The sequence below is a fragment of the Parambassis ranga genome, chromosome 14 (assembly GCF_900634625.1).
Source record: "Parambassis ranga chromosome 14, fParRan2.1, whole genome shotgun sequence".
Taxonomy (NCBI): Eukaryota; Metazoa; Chordata; class Actinopteri; family Ambassidae; genus Parambassis; species Parambassis ranga.
Window position 1 is genome coordinate 19382014 of NC_041034.1, and position 21249 is coordinate 19403262.

At 41.3% G+C, this 21249-nt stretch overlaps 1 protein-coding gene across 1 annotated transcript in view; it reads left to right on the top strand.

Moving 5' to 3' along the window:
- igsf9bb (immunoglobulin superfamily, member 9Bb) overlaps positions 1–21249 on the top strand; it is an 85278-nt gene that overhangs the window by 54334 nt on the left and 9695 nt on the right. The window contains exons 8-17 of the mRNA XM_028421732.1: positions 3304–3446; positions 3553–3693; positions 3770–3886; positions 4227–4377; positions 5271–5382; positions 7538–7713; positions 9724–9950; positions 12140–12224; positions 14829–14993; positions 15514–15559. Coding sequence (XP_028277533.1) covers positions 3304–3446; positions 3553–3693; positions 3770–3886; positions 4227–4377; positions 5271–5382; positions 7538–7713; positions 9724–9950; positions 12140–12224; positions 14829–14993; positions 15514–15559 — 1363 coding nt within the window. The remainder of the gene's footprint in view (positions 1–3303; positions 3447–3552; positions 3694–3769; positions 3887–4226; positions 4378–5270; positions 5383–7537; positions 7714–9723; positions 9951–12139; positions 12225–14828; positions 14994–15513; positions 15560–21249) is intronic.

Consider the following 21249-nt stretch of genomic DNA (forward strand, 5'->3'; position numbering starts at 1 on the left):
AGATCAGTGTGATGTGATGTAATCTGATTTTTAATAATGCCTGTAAGCATATTTTCTCATCATTGAATTTGGTATCATTGGCACATACATAGTATGTTTTCATGATATTTTGGTACATCTCTGTTATGCAGAGTAGTTCATGATGGACCCAGTGACTGCAAGGTGTCCAGGTCCTGTGTCTGCAAAAGCCATGCATGACAGTGGGTATGAGGTGTTTCTTTTGAAATGCTGTGTGTTTCAGCAGACATGGTTGTGAGCATTAAGACCAAACACTCCACTTTGGTCTCATGTGTCCATAGGACATTGTTCCTCAAGTGTTGTTCTTTGTTCAGATGCAGTTTAGTGAACCTCAGTCCTGCTTCCATGTGCTTTTTAGACAGAAGAGTCTTTCTCCTGGTAACCCTTCAAACAAACTGTACTTGTTCAGTCTTCTTCTAACTGTGCTGTCACATTAACACTGAGCATGCTCAGTGAGGTCTGCAGGCTCTGACATGTAGCTCTTGGGTTTTTTTGTATTTCTCTGATCTTGGGCTGAATTTGCTGGGACGATTGGGGACGAAGATTGACAGCTGTCTGAATGTTTCCACTTGTTTTCTCACTGTAACACTGAACTCCAAACAGTTTGAAATGGTTTTATACGTCTTTCAGATTGATGTGCAGCAACAGTTTCTTCTCTAACACCATTGTTTATGTCTTTCTCTCTTGTCATTGTGTTAACACTAGGGTTGGGCGATATTGGCAAAAAAATTAATCACGATTAATTGTGGCATTTAGCCGATAACGATTAATTTGACGATTAATTGATGACAATTGCACTGACATGTTTTTGACTCTAAATTGGCACAGTGTTCTAGCATGATACCGACAAATCATCAGTCAAGTTAACTACTTCATTCTAACAGGTTAAGCTGGTGAGTAGTGATTAGGCCCAAACCAGCCATGGAAATATGTATTGATAATATTGAGGCACAAACTGCTTCAAAATAATAATGAAGCAAACATTTAAAGTAACTTTGTCCTTCAAATGTTTTTATCTTAAGGTCACAAAGCAGTGCATATCAACATTAAAATTAAACAGACAAATAGACAAATAAGTTCAGAAAAGTCACATCAGTGATTATTTCAAGTTAAAAAATGTGTCTGCGCAAATGAACCTGTGACTGAATGTCACAGACTAGTGCATGTTTTCACTCACACACACACACAACAAATAAACAAACCGGACAATTTCACATTTAAATGTGTGTCTGTGCAAATCAACCTGCGTTACAATCTTCCAGCGCTTAGTTTGGTCGTAAGCAGCACAATGACTAAACGTATCGCGGATTCTCGGCTGAGTGGAATTCTTTCCAATATCTGCTGGAGGAGACTTCGCTGTTGTAATGTTTCCTATCTTGCTGTGGAGTCAGTAAATAAATATCGGAGTTCATTCATTTGATACGAGCAAAAATTCAGTTACTATGGCAACAACCAACGCTCCACGCTTCACCTAATGCATGGGGCGGGACTACAGCTGTAGCCGGCATTGTGGCCTCGTCGCACTTTCTTCGGCTTTCTCCGGCTTTCTTCGTGCTCGGGCTTATGGTGACAGGCGTTGAACTTATGTTAGGAACGTGCTGCTCCGCATTATTTAACTGAATACCACTGCCTTCCTCCATTATTGTTATTGTGGACTCACATGTGCGCGGGTGATGGTGAGAGTACGCCGCACACAAAAATGTGTCATCATGACGAGGCACTAATCGCCGTAATCGATAAGTGGCAAATATTAATCGATGACAGTTTTTCTGACGATTAATTGCACACGATACGATTTTGCATGAGCCTAGTTAACACACACCTGAACGTTCCAGAGCAGCAGAGGTCTGTACACCTGCTGATGACTGATGATCAGCAGCACCTGCTGCAGCTCACCTTGTTAAATCCTATCAAATAAAAGGGGCAGTGATGGATAGACTTGAATCAAATGTTTAGAAATACATGGCACTATAATGCGAATTAGACCCCGTTTACACATACATGGGTATTTTAAAAAAATACTGAGACTTTTCCCTTCGTTTGTGCCTTTCATTTACACATAAACATAGTTTTCGCCTCTGAAAACAAATCTTTCGTTTGCGGCAGTCTGCGCGTCAGTTCGTGCAACCTCTTTTTGTGCAGTACGGCTGCCGCAGGCTGTAGTCTAGTAACGGAAGCATTCCGGGTAGCGTTTGCAATTCTGTTGGTGTAAGCACTTTTTACATGTTTGCATTTGCAAATCCAGCTGCTCTTACTGTGTAGAGGAGAATGTTAGGTCTCAAGGTTCAGCAATTTTGGAACAACTTCGGACACAAAGAGCCAGACTGCGTCGATGAGGCTTCTGATTGGCTTGCACGGCTTTCTCCTTCTGCCTACACTGCCACCCACAGGCCTGGCATAGTCGTGATCGCTCTTAGGAGCGTATTTATGCGGGTTACTGTAAGGAAACTTTTTTGAAAACGATGATGTGTGCACGGTGACATTTTGGAAAACGGAGGGAAGGAAATATTTGTTTTTAAAAATACCCGGCTATGTGTAAACGGGGTCTTAGACTGTAGTGATTTTAGTATCCTCAGACTTTAAAGCGAGCATCCCTTATATCACAACATCTATCAGGTGGATTTGCATAGAATTTTGTACACACACTCTCTGTGTTTGCATGGGTTCTCTATCTTCTTTCTACATTCCAAATGTGTGTTAGGTTAAATGGGTGAATCTATCCAGTTTCCTGTAATGTTGTAAAGATGGATGAATCCACACTATAAAACAAACTGTCTTCACAAACAACTGTGGAGACAGAGTTATTTATAACCATTCAAACACCAGCTTTAGCATCTTAAGTGAGATTTTTATTTATAAATAGCCATTAAAAGACACAATCTAGTGACTTGTATGTCATTTTTTGTGGTTAAGCTTTATGTCACACTTTCATTCGAGATAGCCCTGCAGACACCATGTAAGAACCAATTTAAGACAGCCATCTTTTGTGGTGAATTTTAATCCTTGCTCTGCCTAAGCACACGTTTAATTTCAGATCAGTAGTAAAACCTGCTGTGGAGCTGAGTTTAGTGTTGAACTGCATATTTGTGCAAACACAAACAAATGCTGTTCTGTGACCAGCTGTGCTCCATATAAATAAATCCATGTATCATGTCATGATGAGCCCACTTCCCATAAACTGTGTGATTTCCCAAGCTTCCCCTCACAGCTTTCATAATCACCCTGCGCTACGGAAAAAAAAAAGTTCTATTACTCAGCTTCCTCTGCTTGTGTTTCCTACACCAGATCCTGCCCGCGTGGTAAACATGCCATCTGTCATCTACGTGGCCATTGGTCTGCCCGGTTTCATCCGCTGTCCTGTAGATGCCGACCCCCCTCTAACTCTGGTTAAGTGGAAGAAAGATGGCCTTCCTCTACGGATAGAGAAGGTGCGGCGCTGCAGCTTTGGTTCCGCTCGCTTTGTTTCCCCTCAGTGTGGAAGCAGATGCAATGTTTTTTCAGTTGAAGCTTCATCACTCTTCCTTCCATCCACAGTACCCTGGCTGGAGCCAAATGGAAGATGGGAGCATCCGTGTGGCAGAGGTGACGGAGGACTCTCTCGGCACCTATACCTGCATGCCTTACAATGCCCTGGGTTCCATGGGATGGTCCCCTCCCGCTCCCTTGGTGCTAAAGGTATGCACGTTTAACTCACTCTGATACAGGTATCCAGGAGTGCAGTTTTTATTTACCTTTCCCAACTGCCTACCAGGACCCTCCCAAATTCTCAGTGGTTCCTGGAGGGGAGTACAGGCAGGAGGCTGGGAGAGAACTGGTCATCCCCTGTGAGGCAGAGGGAGACCCCTTTCCCAACATCACATGGAGGAAGGTGAGACACCCTGCTTCGCCTTTAGGCTTATTATTATTACATTAAGTCATATTTAGTGTTTCCATTGTTTTCTGTAGTGGGTGCGTAGGATTTAATTGGACAAACTCTGTCATTTAAGCATTTTAATCACATTTTTATGTCTATAAAATATGCAATCAGGAAAACATAGTAGACTCTCTCCATTAATCTCCGTTAATTATGCAGCACGTCTAATCCCACTCACTGTATGATTAGCTATTGTTTCTGTCTCCCATTTGTGGAATGCATCATTCTGTATATTGTGAAAACTCAGGTTGGTATTTTCAGTAGTTGGTAAACTACTGCATGTGTCATTCTGCAGGTAGGGAAGCCCAGTAAAAGCAAGCACAATGTTCTGCCCCGAGGCAGCTTACAGTTGAAGTCACTCACAAAGGAGGACCACGGGGAGTGGGAGTGTGTCGCCACCAACGTTGCCACGAGCATCACTGCCAGCACGCATGTCCAAGTCATAGGTACTCATCATGCACACACACACATTTGACTAGAGCAACAAAATAAAAAACCCAAAGAAACGCATGTTATATGAATGTTTGATTTTAAATACACATGTAAATAAGATCAAAATTAAATAGGAAAAAGAAACAATAACAATTCAATACTTTTACACTCAGTGAAAGTCGACCAATCGTAACAGTTTATTTAAAATTGGGCGGGATTTATGTGGTTAGACTTAGACTTAGATCAACTTTAATGTTATTCAGATATACAAGCAGTGTATATGCATGAAATTTCATAGCAGTGGCTCAATCAAGTATTATATCATCATTTAGTACACGTAGTATAGTACATAGTACATGTACAGTAAATTGTGTAGCATTGTGCAGTTGAAGTTTACGAGGAGTGTTATTTCGTGTTCATTGTCCTGAGACCTTTATTGTGGAAAAATATTTTGGCCTTGATGAGCCAACATTCCCCAAAGAAGCAACAGAGAGCAGAACTAAACCACACACTACTTGAGTAAAATGGTTGTGCTTCAGAATTAGTCGTGACATGCTCAATTTCTAAATGCAGGCGCTGTCCTTGTACTGTGTTGTTATGCTTTGCGTTTATTGACAACTGTGCCTCCTTTTTTGGACATAAGCTTGTCAGATCAGAGCACTACAATGACTGTAGCTCAAATACAATATCAGAACAAATAAACAGGGAATTCCTTTCCATAAAAATCTCTGTCAATTCTATATTTTTTTTCTGCTGTGAGATGGTATATCCAGTTGCAGCTGCTGTAACATCACTGGGTCCGGCTCACAGTAAATTAGTTTGACAAGTCAAATAAATGTGCTGTACCACAGCAGGGTCTCTCTGTGACTAATGCGCCCTTTTAACTACTGCTCTCTCTTCTCTGCAGGCACAAGCCCCCACGCCCCCACCCACGTCCACGTGGCGGCGTCCTCCACCTGGGTCAACGTGTCCTGGGAGGCGGCCTACGACGGAGGCTTCCAGCAGACATTCTCAGTCTGGTACGGCCATGTGTGAGTCATCCCAGCATGCTTTGCTTCCTGCTTTTTTTCTTCTTACACTACGTCCTCTTGTTATTTCTGAACATGTCTTTTCCAGGGTTGTGTTCAGAACAGTTGTGAAAAAGATGGAAATGCACGGAGTTCCAGTGTCAGTGAGTTTTCATCTCTAATCTTGGGAAAGGAAGGCAATAAAAAAAAGAACAGAAAAAGAACAAATGAATAATAAGTGCTGCAACTAAACTGAACATGACCCACAGTTCTCTGTCCTGCTGCTGCTGCCGCTGCTGCTGCTTTGCCTCTGTTTGACTGGGGAAAAGGCCTGGGGTGGAATGACATTTAGACATATAAAATGATTGTATCCGGATGTTATTGTATGCTAATGTTGGGTTGGGATGCAGCGAATATTACATGTCAAAGAGTGTTTTATATTATTAGGTCCAAAAAATACAAGGTTTCTGTTGCAGGATGGAGGTGGGGAATAATATTGTGAATCAAAAAATCAACAAATTTACTAGAAAGAAAAATGAATAGTATCAAAACTTTTAGTCACTAGTATCATGGGATCACTATGGAGGAAGTGGAGGAAGTTGCTAGAGAAAGACAAAGACCTCCCTCTGTCTTTGCCTGCCCTGTGACTATCACTACCATGATGATTCGGGATGGATGGGCTGAATGTGTGACTCCATCGCAGTATTATTGTGAAGCTGCGCATAGAATAGAAAATCTCTCCAGGGGGTTGGTGGTGAAAGAACTCTGGATGTAAGGACCAGCTTTGCAAAGAAGAACATTTAAAAGTTGTACAGCAAGGACATTATTAGTTGATTAAGACCGTGGTAGAATCTCAAGTGACTTGACTGAAGCTCCCGTAGTCAGCTGATTAGTAGGAGTGGGAGAGAATGAATGTCTGTTACATAATGAGATGTAACTATAGTCTTCCCTCCTGTGTATTGGTATGAAACATGGCAGCTGGAGTGATAATATTCATATTCACTCATGATAATTTTCTATGCTTAGATCCCTAGTATTTTTATTGATAAATCTATATAGTGTAAGCTCATCCACATCCACAACAGCTGCTGAGGCTCATCCACACCTTGCAAAGTGAGGCCATAAGGTTCCCTGAATATAAGAATATATATAAGTGCAGCTTGTATAAAAATATGATTCTAATATAGAAAACATTTTTTTGCAATATAAGCCCAATATGGTGTCGTTACTCCAAGTTCTATAGGAATTAGGAAGTACAGTTAGCCCAGGTCTACAAGGGGAATCATCTACATTTTGGTTAAATGAATGGAGTGACCAGTATATTAAAACTAAGTAAGTTTAACCTTCAAGTGACATACAGGCACACATCAAAACAATGAAATGGAGACATTTTTGAATAATCCTCTTTGAGCAATTTTCCAGTGATTACACAGGTTTGAGCCCGGCGTAGTTTAGTAGTTTGTACAGCTTCTATCTTTGATAAGGGATTAAATAGGATAGTGTTGTTGTCACCACAGACAGAGAGCAGCTTTATAGGAAACATCATCTCAATGTGAGTATTGCTAATTAATTTGACAGTTGTACATTGAGAATGCTTGGTAATAAAACACAGGATTAACATCAACTATGAGCCAAACTCTGCTCACTGGAACCCATCATGCTTTATAAAAAAACATTATGAAAACCAGAGAGCAGCTCACATATAAAAACAAGCAGCGTTAATTAACGATGCTCTCTGACAGCCGGCATCTCAGGTGACCTCCTGTGCAGTCCTGCTGTCATTTAAAAGTGCACTTAAACTTCAGCGTTTTGCTCCTGCTGCTGCTGGGAGTGATGTGCAGCTGCCGGAGACACTTTCATATGGTACTTTTCTGTAGATATAGGTATGGTTGTTGCATGCGTTTCAGTGGCTTCATTTGGTGATGGAGAGCTGTTAACAGTGAATGTATGGCATGGGCAACCAGCAAACTGCAAAGCTGAGCGCAGCATGGGCTTATTGTCATCAGTCGTGTTGTGATCAAAAATATTGAAATGTGAAACTGTTTTTTTAATGTTTAAAGGGTTAAATGGACACTTGTTTTTAACATGAAGGCACCCCCATCACCTTCCTCTTCACCTCCTTTTTTTAAAACCTCTCCTGTCTATCCGCTCACCCTTCATCCTGAAGGCTGAAGAGGGAGCGTTTAGGTCCGCATGACTGGCTTTCCGTACCCGTGCCTGGAGGCCACGACTGGATGGTGGTGCCCAACTTGGAGCCAGAGACAACATACCAGTTTAGCGTCCTGGCCCAAAACAAGCTTGGCACAGGCCCCTTCAGCGAGGTTGTCACTGTGAACACACTAGGTGAGTTACACCCACTACTCCTCAGTCGGGACAATGGGAACCAGTCATTAAGTGTGTGTGTGTGTGTGTGTGTGTGTGTGTGTGTGTGTGTGTGTGTGGGAAGGAGGATCTGTTGGCTCTCATTACTGTTTGAAGTTCATGTTCTAAACGTAAAATTAGCCCTGCAGTAAATTTAGAAAGATCTGTGCTGTAAATGAAGTCTGACAAGTTTCACACTTCAGCTCTGGAAAAGCCAAACAACACCCTGTGTGCAAGTGCCGTGATTTCTCACAGACTAAAGGATTCAGCTGCACCTCAGCTGTTACTGGATCATGCAGATTTTTCATGTCTACAGGTGTTTAGTCAAACTTTATAAAGATTCAAATAGATATGCAAGGCTTTGTTTTTTTTTGTTTTTATATAAATGACTTCATAATAATGATGATTTACTTTCAAGAGCGATGAAAGGTGGTTGCTGGTGTTTCTGCACCTACAAAACACCAATTGCTCTGGAGAATTGTGCATTTTTTTTTATAACCAACCGTTGTTGTTAAGCAATAAAATCAGCATCCAGCTGCTCAAGAGATCATAGCACCATCTTTACCATAGAACAATTTAAAAGCTGTAAGTGGCCTTCAGCTGAATCATTATGCATGATTTCATTCCTTACTGCAGAAGAGCATTTATTACGTGCAAATGAAGCTGTCACAGATTGTTACTTAAAGATAAGTGACACGCTGAAAATTGAGATAACTATCCATGCCACATCACCTTCTGTGTCAGTCAGGGAGGAGGAACAAAGAATGCAGAGCTTTCAGCCCAGGCCTGTGTCTGTCTCTCCTCCAACAACCAGCAAGCTTCACAGCATTCATGTGCAATTATTGTATCATTATCCTCTTCGAAAAAAGGAGCAGACATGTTGAATACCGCCTACGTCTCCATTGCTGTTTTATTTGTTAAAATGTTCGACTTGAAGCCAAACAGTAATCTTAAAAGTTACAGTAAGATCAGCTGAGGTATTTTAGCTGAGCTTAGCAAAACCCTGCTCTAATTGTTGAACACAGACCGGCTTGGATTCCAGTTTTTGCTGTCAGTTCTTCATTTGTTTGATGCACTTTGGCCATCGTAAATTATTCTCAAACTGTGTATATAAGCTTATAGTGCTACATGACACGTGATGCAGCCACGTGCATTTTGCTTTATGGTGTGTTGCTTGAAAATGTATGTGATAGTATAGATCAGAACGTTTTTTTCTTTTAGATTCTAATATCCAGTCCAGTCTGAATATCTGATCAGTTCATCCCTGCTTCGTGCCAGAGACACCATGTAAAGCTGCCGTCCCTGACTGTAAAATACAGAGGGCTAGAATCATTACCAACCTCCAGCATCATGGTTTACATTTTTGTATTATAAAACTAACCTTTTGTCCTGACTCCACGAAGTTGAGTTTTTGCCATTCAACAAAAAAAAAGAAAAAAAAGAAATTGTTTTAAACTTAAGAGATCACCCACTCCTTTTAAGGCAGAGTATTATATTGCCACGGTGACCCATACTATGATCGTTTTATTCTAACTTTTTATGGGCTGAAATTCCTTATTACCGCTACTAAAGGTGGATATACAAGCAATTGAATTATCAGGGTACTTAGTATTGTCCACATATATTTCTTTTTGGCCTAATTTTTGAAGAGTATGATAAAGAAAATACATTGATTTGCACATATTAACATTTGCAAAGACAATTTACAAAACTATAACTCAAAAGAAAACTCAAAAGAAAAAGAAACTCAAAAGAGCTCGCTAAAGCCTCCATATACACAATAAAAGAGAAGAAAATAAACATCAATATAAACATTTTCTGGCATGATGGTAAGTGTGAGTTTTACACATATGCTGGTGATAAATGTGTTATAAAAGCTTAATCACATCTGGTCTGTAGTGGATGTCAGCGTTGAAGTTTAAAGTAGGGCTGAGTTACTTGAATCACACTCACTGAATATATAACTGAGTCAACCATGATGTGCTCTTCCAGTATTTCCTATAAGTACCCCTGAACCATTGGTGCTGCTTACCCCACCACGGTGCCTCACAGCCAATCGCACGCAGCAGGGAGTCCTGCTCACCTGGATCCCGCCTGCCAATCACACAGCACCTATCCAGCATTATGTCATGGAGTTTCGTCTGGGGGAGCGATGGGAGGTCTTGGACGACGCCATTCCAGCGGGGGAGACGGAGTTGCTCGCCCGAGATCTCATACAGGTAAAAGTTTGACTCTAGAATCTGCAGGTTCTGGACTGAAGAGGGCGATGACTGAATGCACCCTTCAGTCTCTACGACAGCAGTTATTATCTACTTTATAATTCAGATTAAAATGTTCTTGTTCAACCACTTCTATGGGGTTACAGCAGGGCAGGCCATTATGACTGTTGTGAATCTTTGCACTTGAAACTTGTGAACCTTTGCACTCGTCACCTCAGGGCTGTTCTGCATTTGCTGATGTATGAGGAGACACTAAGCATAAGGTTAAAAAATACCTGTCAATATATCAAATCTACTCTACCTGGTGAGAAAAAGTTTCAAAATTCTCCATCATCAGACCAAATATTCCATCATTTCATCTCATGGACACATTATCTGACTGAGCCCTCAGAAATAACTTGCAATGTGACTAAATTTAGTGTCCTCCTGTTTGCCTGTTCCCATCTGTATTGATTTAGCAGTTTCACACACTGTGTGTTTGTGAGGGTGTAAGAACAACATAAAATAGTCATTAAAAATGACAGCGAGGCAGACACAAACTATTAATTGCTCCACCCTGAGCTGCAGAGTCGATCAGCATGTTTGAATCCCGAGCCTTGTAGACACATGCTTCAGAAGTCACATATGTGTATGTGATTGCTCTATATTCAAGTTAGCATACCACAGTCTTTGTGCTTGGTTGTCATAGTAACAATGCAGGTGTGCACAAGTAGACAGATTTCACACTTTCTGAACTATCTGTGCAGGTTTTACTCCCTATTATGACGCTCAGGACACATGCTTTTATCTCCGCATGTGTCATGTACCACAGACCAGAGACCATATGTAAATTGAACTACAACGATATACACTGTATCTATATAAATTATGAATACACTGTGCAGTGCTGTACATTTCCTACAGCCGTTTGCACTACAGTAAAAACAGAGTCAATATGTCTTTACTGATTCATGAGCTCTGACACAATGCTTCTTTTTCAGCATTTCAACTCTTGCTCCCGTCAGCTAATTCTCCTGCCGTGACACGTTCCAGCATCTCTCTTTAATCTAACTACCACTTTCAGCTCTACACAGATGCTTTCATCCCCCCCCCCCTCCCACCACACAGCAAACACCCACACACTCTTCTCTCTCTCACTGCACACCTAGCTTCTATAACTTTTTTGTTGTGAATTCTTTCACTGCACGGTTTAGGGTCATTTGCTTGGTTTTGTGTATTTGTGTGATAGTGGGCGTTTGCTGTGACTGCCTTTAAATTTTCAATCTGTTCAGACTGAGCTGACAACAAGCTAGCAGCCATGCAGAAGTGTATTTGTGTGTCTGTGTGTGTTAGCAAGACACTGACTAAACATATCCATGCTGTAACTTAGCTGAACTGCGAGATATGCAAAACAAGTCAGTGTTTTTTCAAGGTGGTGTGATACAATATGTGTCAAAGAAATGTGTAACTCTTCTTGTGTCTAACCACTTGGTACAAGTACATGCATGTGCAAGTGTTCAGTGTTCAGACTAACAGATCCAAACTTCCACTCATCAGGTCATTATTGCTACTTTAAAGCAACAAATGAGCATGTGGAGGATGAGTTTGTACATTTGTTGACTTCCGGTTCCGTCTCAAAGAAATGATCTTTCCAGTTTGAGGTGGAAGAACTTACCCTAACCCTCTTCTGACTGTATCACCCCTCATCAGTCTTTACAAATGCTGAACTGGCTGGAAAGGGAAGCAGAAAAATGAAGACCAGCAAACACATGTGGTGGTTTTTACATGTCATGGTAGCTTCTGAGTGGCACACTGAGGTAACTCTTAGCTTTAAAGCAGTCAGAGTGGAGCATCAAGATTATTGCCTTTAGTCCTCCTCTAGCTGGCTGCCTGATACTGTGAGATGGATTGAAGTGAACAAAAAAAGAGAAAAGACAAAAACTGTTTTATTAACAGTATTATTGTGGTCCCTCAGTGTTTGCTCTTTAGGGAGTGTGTGTTTATTTTACGAGGAAACTGAGAAAATTAATTAAATATCCTAAAAAAATGTTATTTGAGAAAACCAGATTATCCACTATTCATGTAATTTTGTGCTTTTAAGATTGTTTTAGTTCCTCTAAAACCACATTTTGCTAAGCTGACTGATTGTTGGAGACACAGAGCCCAGTTGTTCACATTTCTAAATGTTCTTCTCTCTGCTTTCTACCTAGGAGGCATGGTACGAGTTCCGCGTCATGGCCGTCATGGATGACATGATCAGCGAGCCCAGTAATGTAGTAGGAGTTTCCAGCACAGGTAAGTAAATCTTGTATGATCCCTACGTTATGAGATACATAGAGCTCCTCTCTGCTTTGCATCCAGAGGACATTTCCTCGTCAATGCTGGAGATTCACCTCTGGCTGCTCCCTGCATCTCTGATCTCAGGCTATCTTTACGTTTCCGAGCTGAAGAGGAGTAGTGGATGTATTGCACACGCAGCAACTCCTGACTTTACATTTTGCCTGCTCAGCACTATTAAATTTAAGCTTGCTTTACATGCAGACTCCTGAAAACTATGACATCATCGTTCTGGCCATCTCCCCTGCTGATCATACTGGGCTGCTTTGTGCTAAAAAAAAAAGGTTCATTAAAGCAGGCTTTTTTTTTGCTTCAATATTCAACTTCAATTTTGAATGTGAAATTAAACCCCTCAAAATGTGATGTGGCTCCCTGCAGAGGTCACTGAGTACACGTCGTTTGGTTGGAGCAGCTGTTTGTAGCATTTATAGAGAAGATTTTCCCAGGATCCCTGAAAGCACTCTGCTGCCCCCCACTGGTCAAGCTGAAGAGCTGGGAGCTGATCAAAGGCTCTTTACATTTCTCAGTTGATATGGGATCCATTTGACTGCCGTCTCCGTGCATATCCCTCACAGTGATGTAGATACACTCCCCCTGTCCTTTCAGAGGCCTCAAAGGTGATCAGCGGCTCAGTCACGTTTGAGTATTCCTGAACGTACGGTACTTTGCATTTTGCTGTATCATTCTTCACTGCAGCACATAAAGCACTCTAACAAGTTGATAATGGAAGCTGACACATTGTACCCTCTGGTGCTCACTGAGAGATTTATTAGCCTATGGGCCACTAAAACAAACTCCCACATTAATAACCGAGGACAGTTGTGATAGTCGGTAGCTGCACAGCAAAAACATTGTATACTGGCAAGGTTTCTATTACTGTAATGATCTTGTTAATGCTCCACGTTAATTCTGGCTTGGATGCATCACTGCCTGAAGAGTGCAGTCAGCCATTTAAACAGAGCATCGCAAAACAGGGCAGGAAGGCACCACAGTACATAAATGGTACTGTTCATTATAGTGATGATATGAATATTAAAGTCACATCCACTCTGACATCACACTCACAACTGTACCTCTTTAATGCTTCCTTTAAAAAGCTTTACATAGCTTTTATTACATGGTCATTTTCTATCAGCATCAGTCGATCATGGCCCTCTCTTCCTTTTGTCCTGCTTGAAATTCTCACTGCTCCAATTTAATGTCATCTTTTGATTAATTCTTGATGCTGCAAACATTCCTCAGAGATTTTTTTCCCTCCATATTGACACGACAGCATCACACAGTTGCTGCAGATTTTTCAGCTGCACATCCACATCTGAAAGGTTCTATTAGACTGAGATCTGCTGACTGTGGAGGACATTTGAGTGCAGTGAGGTCATTGTCATGTCTGAGACGATGTGATGTTTGTGTCATGGTGTGTTTTCCTGCTGGAAGTATCCATCAGAAGATGGTTCACTGTGCTCATAAAGGGATGGACATGGGCAGCAACAATACTCAGGTCGACTGTGGTCTTTGAACCAGACTCAGTTGGTACTAAGGGGTCCAAAGTGTGCCAAGAAAATCTCCCCCAGGGGAACCTGAACAGCAGCCTGAACTGCTGATACAAGGCAGGATGGATCCATGCTGTATGTTGTTTACACCAAATTCTGAACCACCCATCTGAATGTGGCAGTTGAAATCTCATCAGACAGTGATTTTCTAATCTTCTACTGTCCAATGTTGGTGAGTCTGTGTGAATTGTAGCCTCAGTGTTGCTGTCAGGAGAGATGTCCATCTGTAGGCCATCTGCTTCAAGGCTGTTTGTTCAGAGATGTTCTTCTGCAGGCCTCTGTTAGAACAGTGCTTCTCTGAGTTCCTGGCTCTTTCTATCAGCTCCAGCCAGTCTGACCATTCTCCTCTGACCTCTGACCTCTGACCGTATATTTTCTCTTTTTCAGACCATTAGTCAATTCAGTCACATGTCTTTGTCTTGTCTTCAGCAGGTCATATTCTTATGGCCACACCTCTATGTCTACATCACTAAAGACATTTAGGTACCGCCACCTGATTGGCTGATTAGATTTTTCCTTAATGACCCAGGTTTAACTAATCAAGTGGCCGGTCAATAGATTACTTTACAACGCACACATCCAACACTGGTAAACGGTGCATATTTGAATCTTATTGGATATGATAGGTGTTTTTCCTTTAATAGATTCTTCAAAGGAGAAAACTTCAGGGAAATAAAAAAAAGTTTCTATGCATACAAAAAAAGACAGAACACCCTGATTCATTTTATTAACTCATAATTAAATAGTTGTCTGATCGGAGTGCAGAGTGTTCTTGCAGGGGACGCTGTGCTCTTTTCCAGTGGACTCACATCTGCCTGGTAATCTCACAGTAAATATCAGCCAGTATTTCCGAGCCAGAGAATGACTGTTGACACTAGCGTTAATCTTACCATTTCAGAAGCCTGAACAAACTGAACTTTTACACTTGTTCCTTTACATTTCCTCCACCTGTGCGCACCCACACCCACTTTGCTGTAAGTTGTTACATCTCCGCCTGACTCTTGCCCCGCAGACTTCTTCCCTCCTCCAGAGATGGTGGAGGAGCGCGGGCTGGCGCGGCCTGTGGTGGCTGGCATCGTGGCCACCATCTGCTTCCTGGCGGCAGCTGTCCTGTTCAGCACGATGGCCGCTTGCTTCGTCAACAAGCAGCGTCGGAGGAAGCTCAAGAGGAAAAGAGGTGAGAGGAACAACCTCACGAGGGATTTTCTCTCACTGAATCAGCTCTGAACACATACATCCATGTTATCTAACGTGCACTGACTCATGTACTTGATGTGCAGCTTCTTGTTGCTGTATCTGAGTCACATCCTTTCAGTTTTTACAGGAGAAATCCATGTTATTGTTTGACTTCAGAATATTAGCTTACAGACACACACAGACAGTCAGCCATAATATTTTACTGTGTTTTGTAAACTGCATTCTGTCACGCGGATTCAAATCCTGCTCCGGGCTCTGCAGCTAATGTGGTCTTTGGGGAATCTAGTTTTTATAAACCTTTTAAGTAAATGTGTTGGGTTGGAGCTATTTATCATGCATACAAAAAAAATGTTTCCCCTCATTGTAAATATTTTTTAGAGTATTGAGGTTTGGCAGAAAGTACATTTGAACATTTGAAAGCACCTCCTTATGTTGACCTTGCTGACACTGTCTACTGGCACTGACAGTGTTTTCTGCTTTTTTTTGGTGCCATCTTTCAGACCCGCCTCTTTCCATAACACACTGCAGAAAAAGCATGGAAACTCCGTAAGTAACCCCTACCCTACACAGATTTACTGCTGAAACAAATAAACCCTCGACACATACTGTACAAACACACACACAGGCAACATCACACATGAAATCTGCCCAGTCATAAAAGTGTGTTTGAAGGCCAGGCAGAAGCTGAATGCTACAACCACTGTCTGTGTGAGCATGAATGATTCATGAGGGTCTCCAAAGGCTGACAAAACAGCCATCAGTACACCAACACTATAACTAGGACACATTGCTCAGTTCTTTGCTCTTCACTTCATATTTATTGTCTTTTTGCTACAACAAATTCATAATGCGCATATAAATAAGATTAACAAGATGCCAAAATCAGGGTTCGGCTCAAATCCACTGTCCGTTGTGAAGACCTACGACTTCTAGGTGTGCCAGCCACTTTGTATTCATTGCACTAAAATTGACTGCAGATTACATAGAGGGCACTCTGTAGTTCTTAATGAACTGAAATGAATTTCGTCAATGAATAGAAGTTTTGAACTGGTGGTCATTATTACAACATGTTCCACTGGTTTGTCCATGAAGTGTCAGAATTCACTGATTGTTATTAGACCAGCGGTGGGGGGGGGTCACAGTTATAGCTATCAGGGCTCCAGTGCTGCTTGTTGGATGTGGATAAAATGAAGAACACTCTTAAGCAACTTGCAGTGTATGACATTATTTATAAAATTATATTGAAGTTATAGTATGATGAGATAGAGAGAAGTGTTTTGATTTGGTTGAATATAGTTTTCATCAAATCACCTGCCATGTTTCTGAAAGAGCCTCCTCTTTGTGACAGGTAACGGAAAATGTCTTTTCATTCCTCTGTCCTTGTGTGATTTTGATCCAGTGTGAACATCTCACCTTTGCTTCCAGCAGACTCTTTGACATGCCATGACAGGAGAAGCACAGGTGTAATGTTATTGGTAGTACCAGAGTGCACAGGAGCTACATCCACACAAAAACCAATCCACCATTATGTTACTGAGAAAGGACAATCTATACTAGGACTTAGTGAAGAAACACATTTATTCATTTCATTATTTTAGTTTCTCATTTACTGCGTTTTATTATTTATCTATTATTAGTAATGTTGTCCACAAATCTGATGATAAGACCCAACTACCTTGAAGTAGTAGCTGCTCCACCTGATTTACTACTACAAGTAGTTCCACTTTTCAATCCGCAGTGCTGGGGTAATCTGCCTAAGACACGTTGGCACGGTCGACTGAGAGACACACGATGTTTTTGGTCTTTTCATTAGACTTGTTGAAAAGTAGAAAAAGATGATCTTATGTGTCCGTCTGTTTCAGTGCAGCATTGAATAACAGGGAAATCATAGAAAGTAACCTTCTACAGATTAAAGCACCAATGTTTAGAATTTTACATTTTGCCCAGATTAAATATGTACTTTACTTGGTCTGATTGTTCTACAAACTTGCCAACATACAAAAATAACATGCATGTATAAGCTAACATTTTACAGCTAAAGAAGGTGCTACAGAGCGGGGCTACAGCTGTGTGACATACCAGTCTCTGAAATGTTTCCCTTACTTCTGTCTCTTTCTTCTCAAACGTGGGATCCAAATACCACACAAGGTGAATCTTATCATCATGCTCTGAGAAGTTGGGATTTTGAGGGATCTTTAGAGTCAATAAATTGATTTCAAAGTGTTCCTTCCCGTCCCTCCGTTCCAGCCGTTCTTGTCTTCCTGCTTTCTCTCAGATCTTCATTAGTACTTGTAATCCCCAGCGTGTCACTGCTGTATGTGTTCCTGCCTTCTTGATAGCCAGGCTTCCTCTTTACCTCCATATCCTCCCCCACTTCTTACTGTCTGATCTCCTCACTTCTACAGGAGCCCACTTAGCCTCATTCCCAGCGTTGAGCCCTACTGGGAGGGGCTGAGCAGGTACAGGCCCCAACCGTCCAGTCCTCAGTGAGTGTGCCAGCCATTGCCCCACCCCTCTTCTCCCCTGTTCTTGCACACTATATACCCCCCCCCCCCCCACCCCCTTTTTTCACTTCAGCTCCTCAGACTCCTGACCTGTCTGCATGCTTCTGACCAAATGTCACCAGGCAACAACAATACTGGTCTTCATCATCAGTAGATACTGAATAATTAATTGGGAGCACTCACTATTTTCTCTGTACATTGAATGATTGTTATGCTGTACATTACTAGTTTACATGGGCTAATATGCCTTTTATGTCTCTCATCTGGTTCTAATGTAGTCAGCTACTGAGACCCTGCTAGTAAACCAAAGTACAGAGTAACGACCATTCACTGTATAGTCATCAAAATGTTGAGTTTAGGTTAAGAATTTATGTCTAACAATCCGCAATTTTCCTCTTTTTTTAGATAAATAGAATTATTCTTGTGCAGTTTTTCACAGTGCCTCATTGTATTCTTCATAGGTGTCAGCAGTCAATTAGCTTAGCTTAGCACAGAACCTGGAAATATGACTTTGTTCAAAGTAAATGCACCTACACTGGCTCTATGTGGGGTAATCCATTTTAAATGTCCATCCTCACAGTGGTCTATAAAGGATGTTGACCTTTAGTGGGACGTTCCAGGTGGATAATTTATGTTTGAAAACCAACATTCCTAGAAACCCTTTGTTAATACTCCCTGAACTTGTTAGCATGACCCTCAGGGTTCCAGCTGACACAGTAATGGGATATAAACCAGAATTATTGTGACTATATGTGACTTACAGCTCTAAGTGGTTATTTTACAGTAAAGCAGAACAGTGTTATTCTTTAACACACTGATTGTGCACAGCACTCTGCTAATGCTTTGTGTCATGTTTTGGTCGTCTCTGCTGTGTGTAACTCTGTCCTGCTAACTCCTTCAAATCACCGTTCCACCTCCTCTCGTTGACACTTATGAACTGATTTTCTTCTCCACTGTTCTTCTCTCTTTTAAGATGCCGCAGTTATTACTTTACTTCTTTCATTTTAGTGAGAGTCCAGTTTTTAAGTTGTCATGCTGCATGTTTTGACATCAGTGCCAAATGTTGCTTATAAAACAGTGTGTGAGCTCATGGAAAATTTTGTCATGATGTATTTTATCCACTGATAGAGACAACTATTACCTCCTAATAAAAATGTCATTCTTTTCAAATATTTCCTGACTGCTGTTTAATTGAGCAAAGAAATTTGAACAACATTGTGGTTCCCTTGATGAAGCCTTCAGGGCTTTAATGAACAGATTGTGTTCACACAAACCAAAAACTCAGACCTGCCCTCTGTTAGCCATAGTGCAGTTTACTGTTATGAGTGATACTCAAGGATTGTTTCTTGAAGACATCTTCATGACAATCCTTGAGTCCAGTTGCCTTGATTTAAACTCTTGGACATGACTATGACCTGGATGAATGTGAGCATCCACAGATATATGTTATGAGTGATACTTGTAGTCTTTGCTTTAACTGAGAGGATTTGATTTGTACTTAAAGTGAGGAGTGGTCTCTTGTAGGACAAGTAATGGTTTGCTATAATGCATCATAGTAAAAGCATCATAGCAAAAGTGTAGAGAAAAAGGATTGTTACTGTCTACAAAGCAGGAGAAGGATATACACGTTTATCAAAGTGCTTCCATGTTTGAAGAACTGGTGTGAGTGGTTTTATTAAGAACAGAACAAGACTGGCTGAGGCAGGAAGAGAGAGGAAGAGAACCACCAACCAAGATACTAGTGAAGGATTTAACCTTTAAAGTCTAGAACTGAAGTGTCAAAGCAGACAGTCATTAGAGTGACTATAGACCCTGCAGACCAAGAAAAACTGCAGAAAAGACACCTCCAGCCCAGACTGAAGTATGCTAGCAACAACCTGGAGACAGATCACACATACTGGAAGTGTGTCATTTGATCAGATGAAACAAAACTAGAGTTCTTTTTGTCACAGAGATGGTGCCTTCATTTGGAGAAAGAAGAGGCGTATAACTCAAAGAACACAGTTCACACTGTGAAGCATTGGTGGCAGTATAATGCTGGGACAGTGCCTAAGTGTGTTTGGAACTGGGAACCTTGTCAAAGTGTAAAAGAGCAAGCTTCTTGAATAAAACGTATATGTTTGTAAATGTCTTGCTCTATTAAACAGAATGAGAAACAGTATTTTTAACAGAATGACATTTTCAAAAGGGGCTAATTGTGTATATTGATAAGGTCAATGGATTAACTTGGCTTGAATTTGCAGTTTGTCGTGTAACAGCCAGTTGAAGATCATCAGCAGTGCTTTTTACTTGTTTTAAGCTGATTTAAGTGATTTAATCCTAAAAACAAATGACAGCAACAATGGCAAAGAACAACTCCCTTTCAGAGAGAAGGAGAGAAAGGAGGAGGGGGATAGGACAGAAGGAGAGGGGATTTAAAAAATATGACCTAAAAAAACTGGTTTTGTAAACAACAAATAATAAAAATGTTCAAATGAACAGAAATGGTGATTTAATCTTATTTAAGCAACCTAAATACACATCCAACAAGGCACTGAATATATTTACATGTAACAGTGTTTTGCATTGGCAGATGCGTAATAAACATTGGAATTATCATTTTAAAGAGAAGTGCTGGTGATTCAGCTATATGTCTCTTTTATCACTTAATAAAGTGGCTTCAAAGAACACTTTTGTTTTCATTTCCTCTTTCCTATAAAAGCACTTCATTCCAATACCATGAACCTTTTATGGTACAAGTTACACTCAACAAAAATATAAACGCAACACTTTTGTTTTTGCTCCCATGTTTCATGAGATGGACTTGAAGATCTAAACTTCATTCCAGATACACAATATTACCATTCCTCTCAAACATTGTTCACAAATCTGTCTAAATGTGTGATAGTGAGCACTTCTGCTTTGCTGAGATAATCCATCCCACCTCACAGGTGTGCCACATCAAGATGCTGATCTGACATCATGATTAGTGCACAGGTGTACCTTAAACTGCCCACAATAAAAGGCCACCCTGAAATGTGCAGTTTTGTCTCACAGCAAAATGCCACAGATGCCACAAGCATTGAGGGAGCGTGCAATTGGCATGCTGACAGCAGGAATGTCAACCAGATCTGTTGCTCGTGCATTGAATGTTCATTTCTCCACCATAAGCCGTCTCCAAAGGCGTTTCAGAGAATATGGCAGTACATCCAACCGGCCTCACAACCGCAGACCACGAGTAACCACACCAGCCCAGGACCTCCACATCCAGCAGGTTCACCTCCGAGATCGTCTGAGACCAGCCACTCAGACAGCTGCTGAAACAATTGGTTTGCATAACCAAACAATTTCTGCACAAACTGTCAGAAACCGTCTCAGGGAAGCTCAACTGCATGCTCGTCGTCCTCATTGGGGTCTTAACCTGACTCCAGATCGTCGCCGTAACAGACTTGAGTGGGCAAATGCTCACATTCGATGGCGTCTAGCACGTTGGAGAGGTGTTCTCTTCACGGATGAATTTCGGTTTACATTGTTCAGGGCAGATGGCAGACAGCGTGTGTGGCGTCGTGTGGGTGAGCGCTTTGCTGATGTCAATGTTGTGGAGTGGCCCATGGTGGTGGTGGGGTCATGGTATGGGCAGGCATCTGTTATGGACGAAGAACACAGGTGCATTTTATTGATGGCATTTTGAATGCACAGAGATACCGTGATGAGATCCTGAGGCCCATTGTTGTGCCATACATCCATGAACAT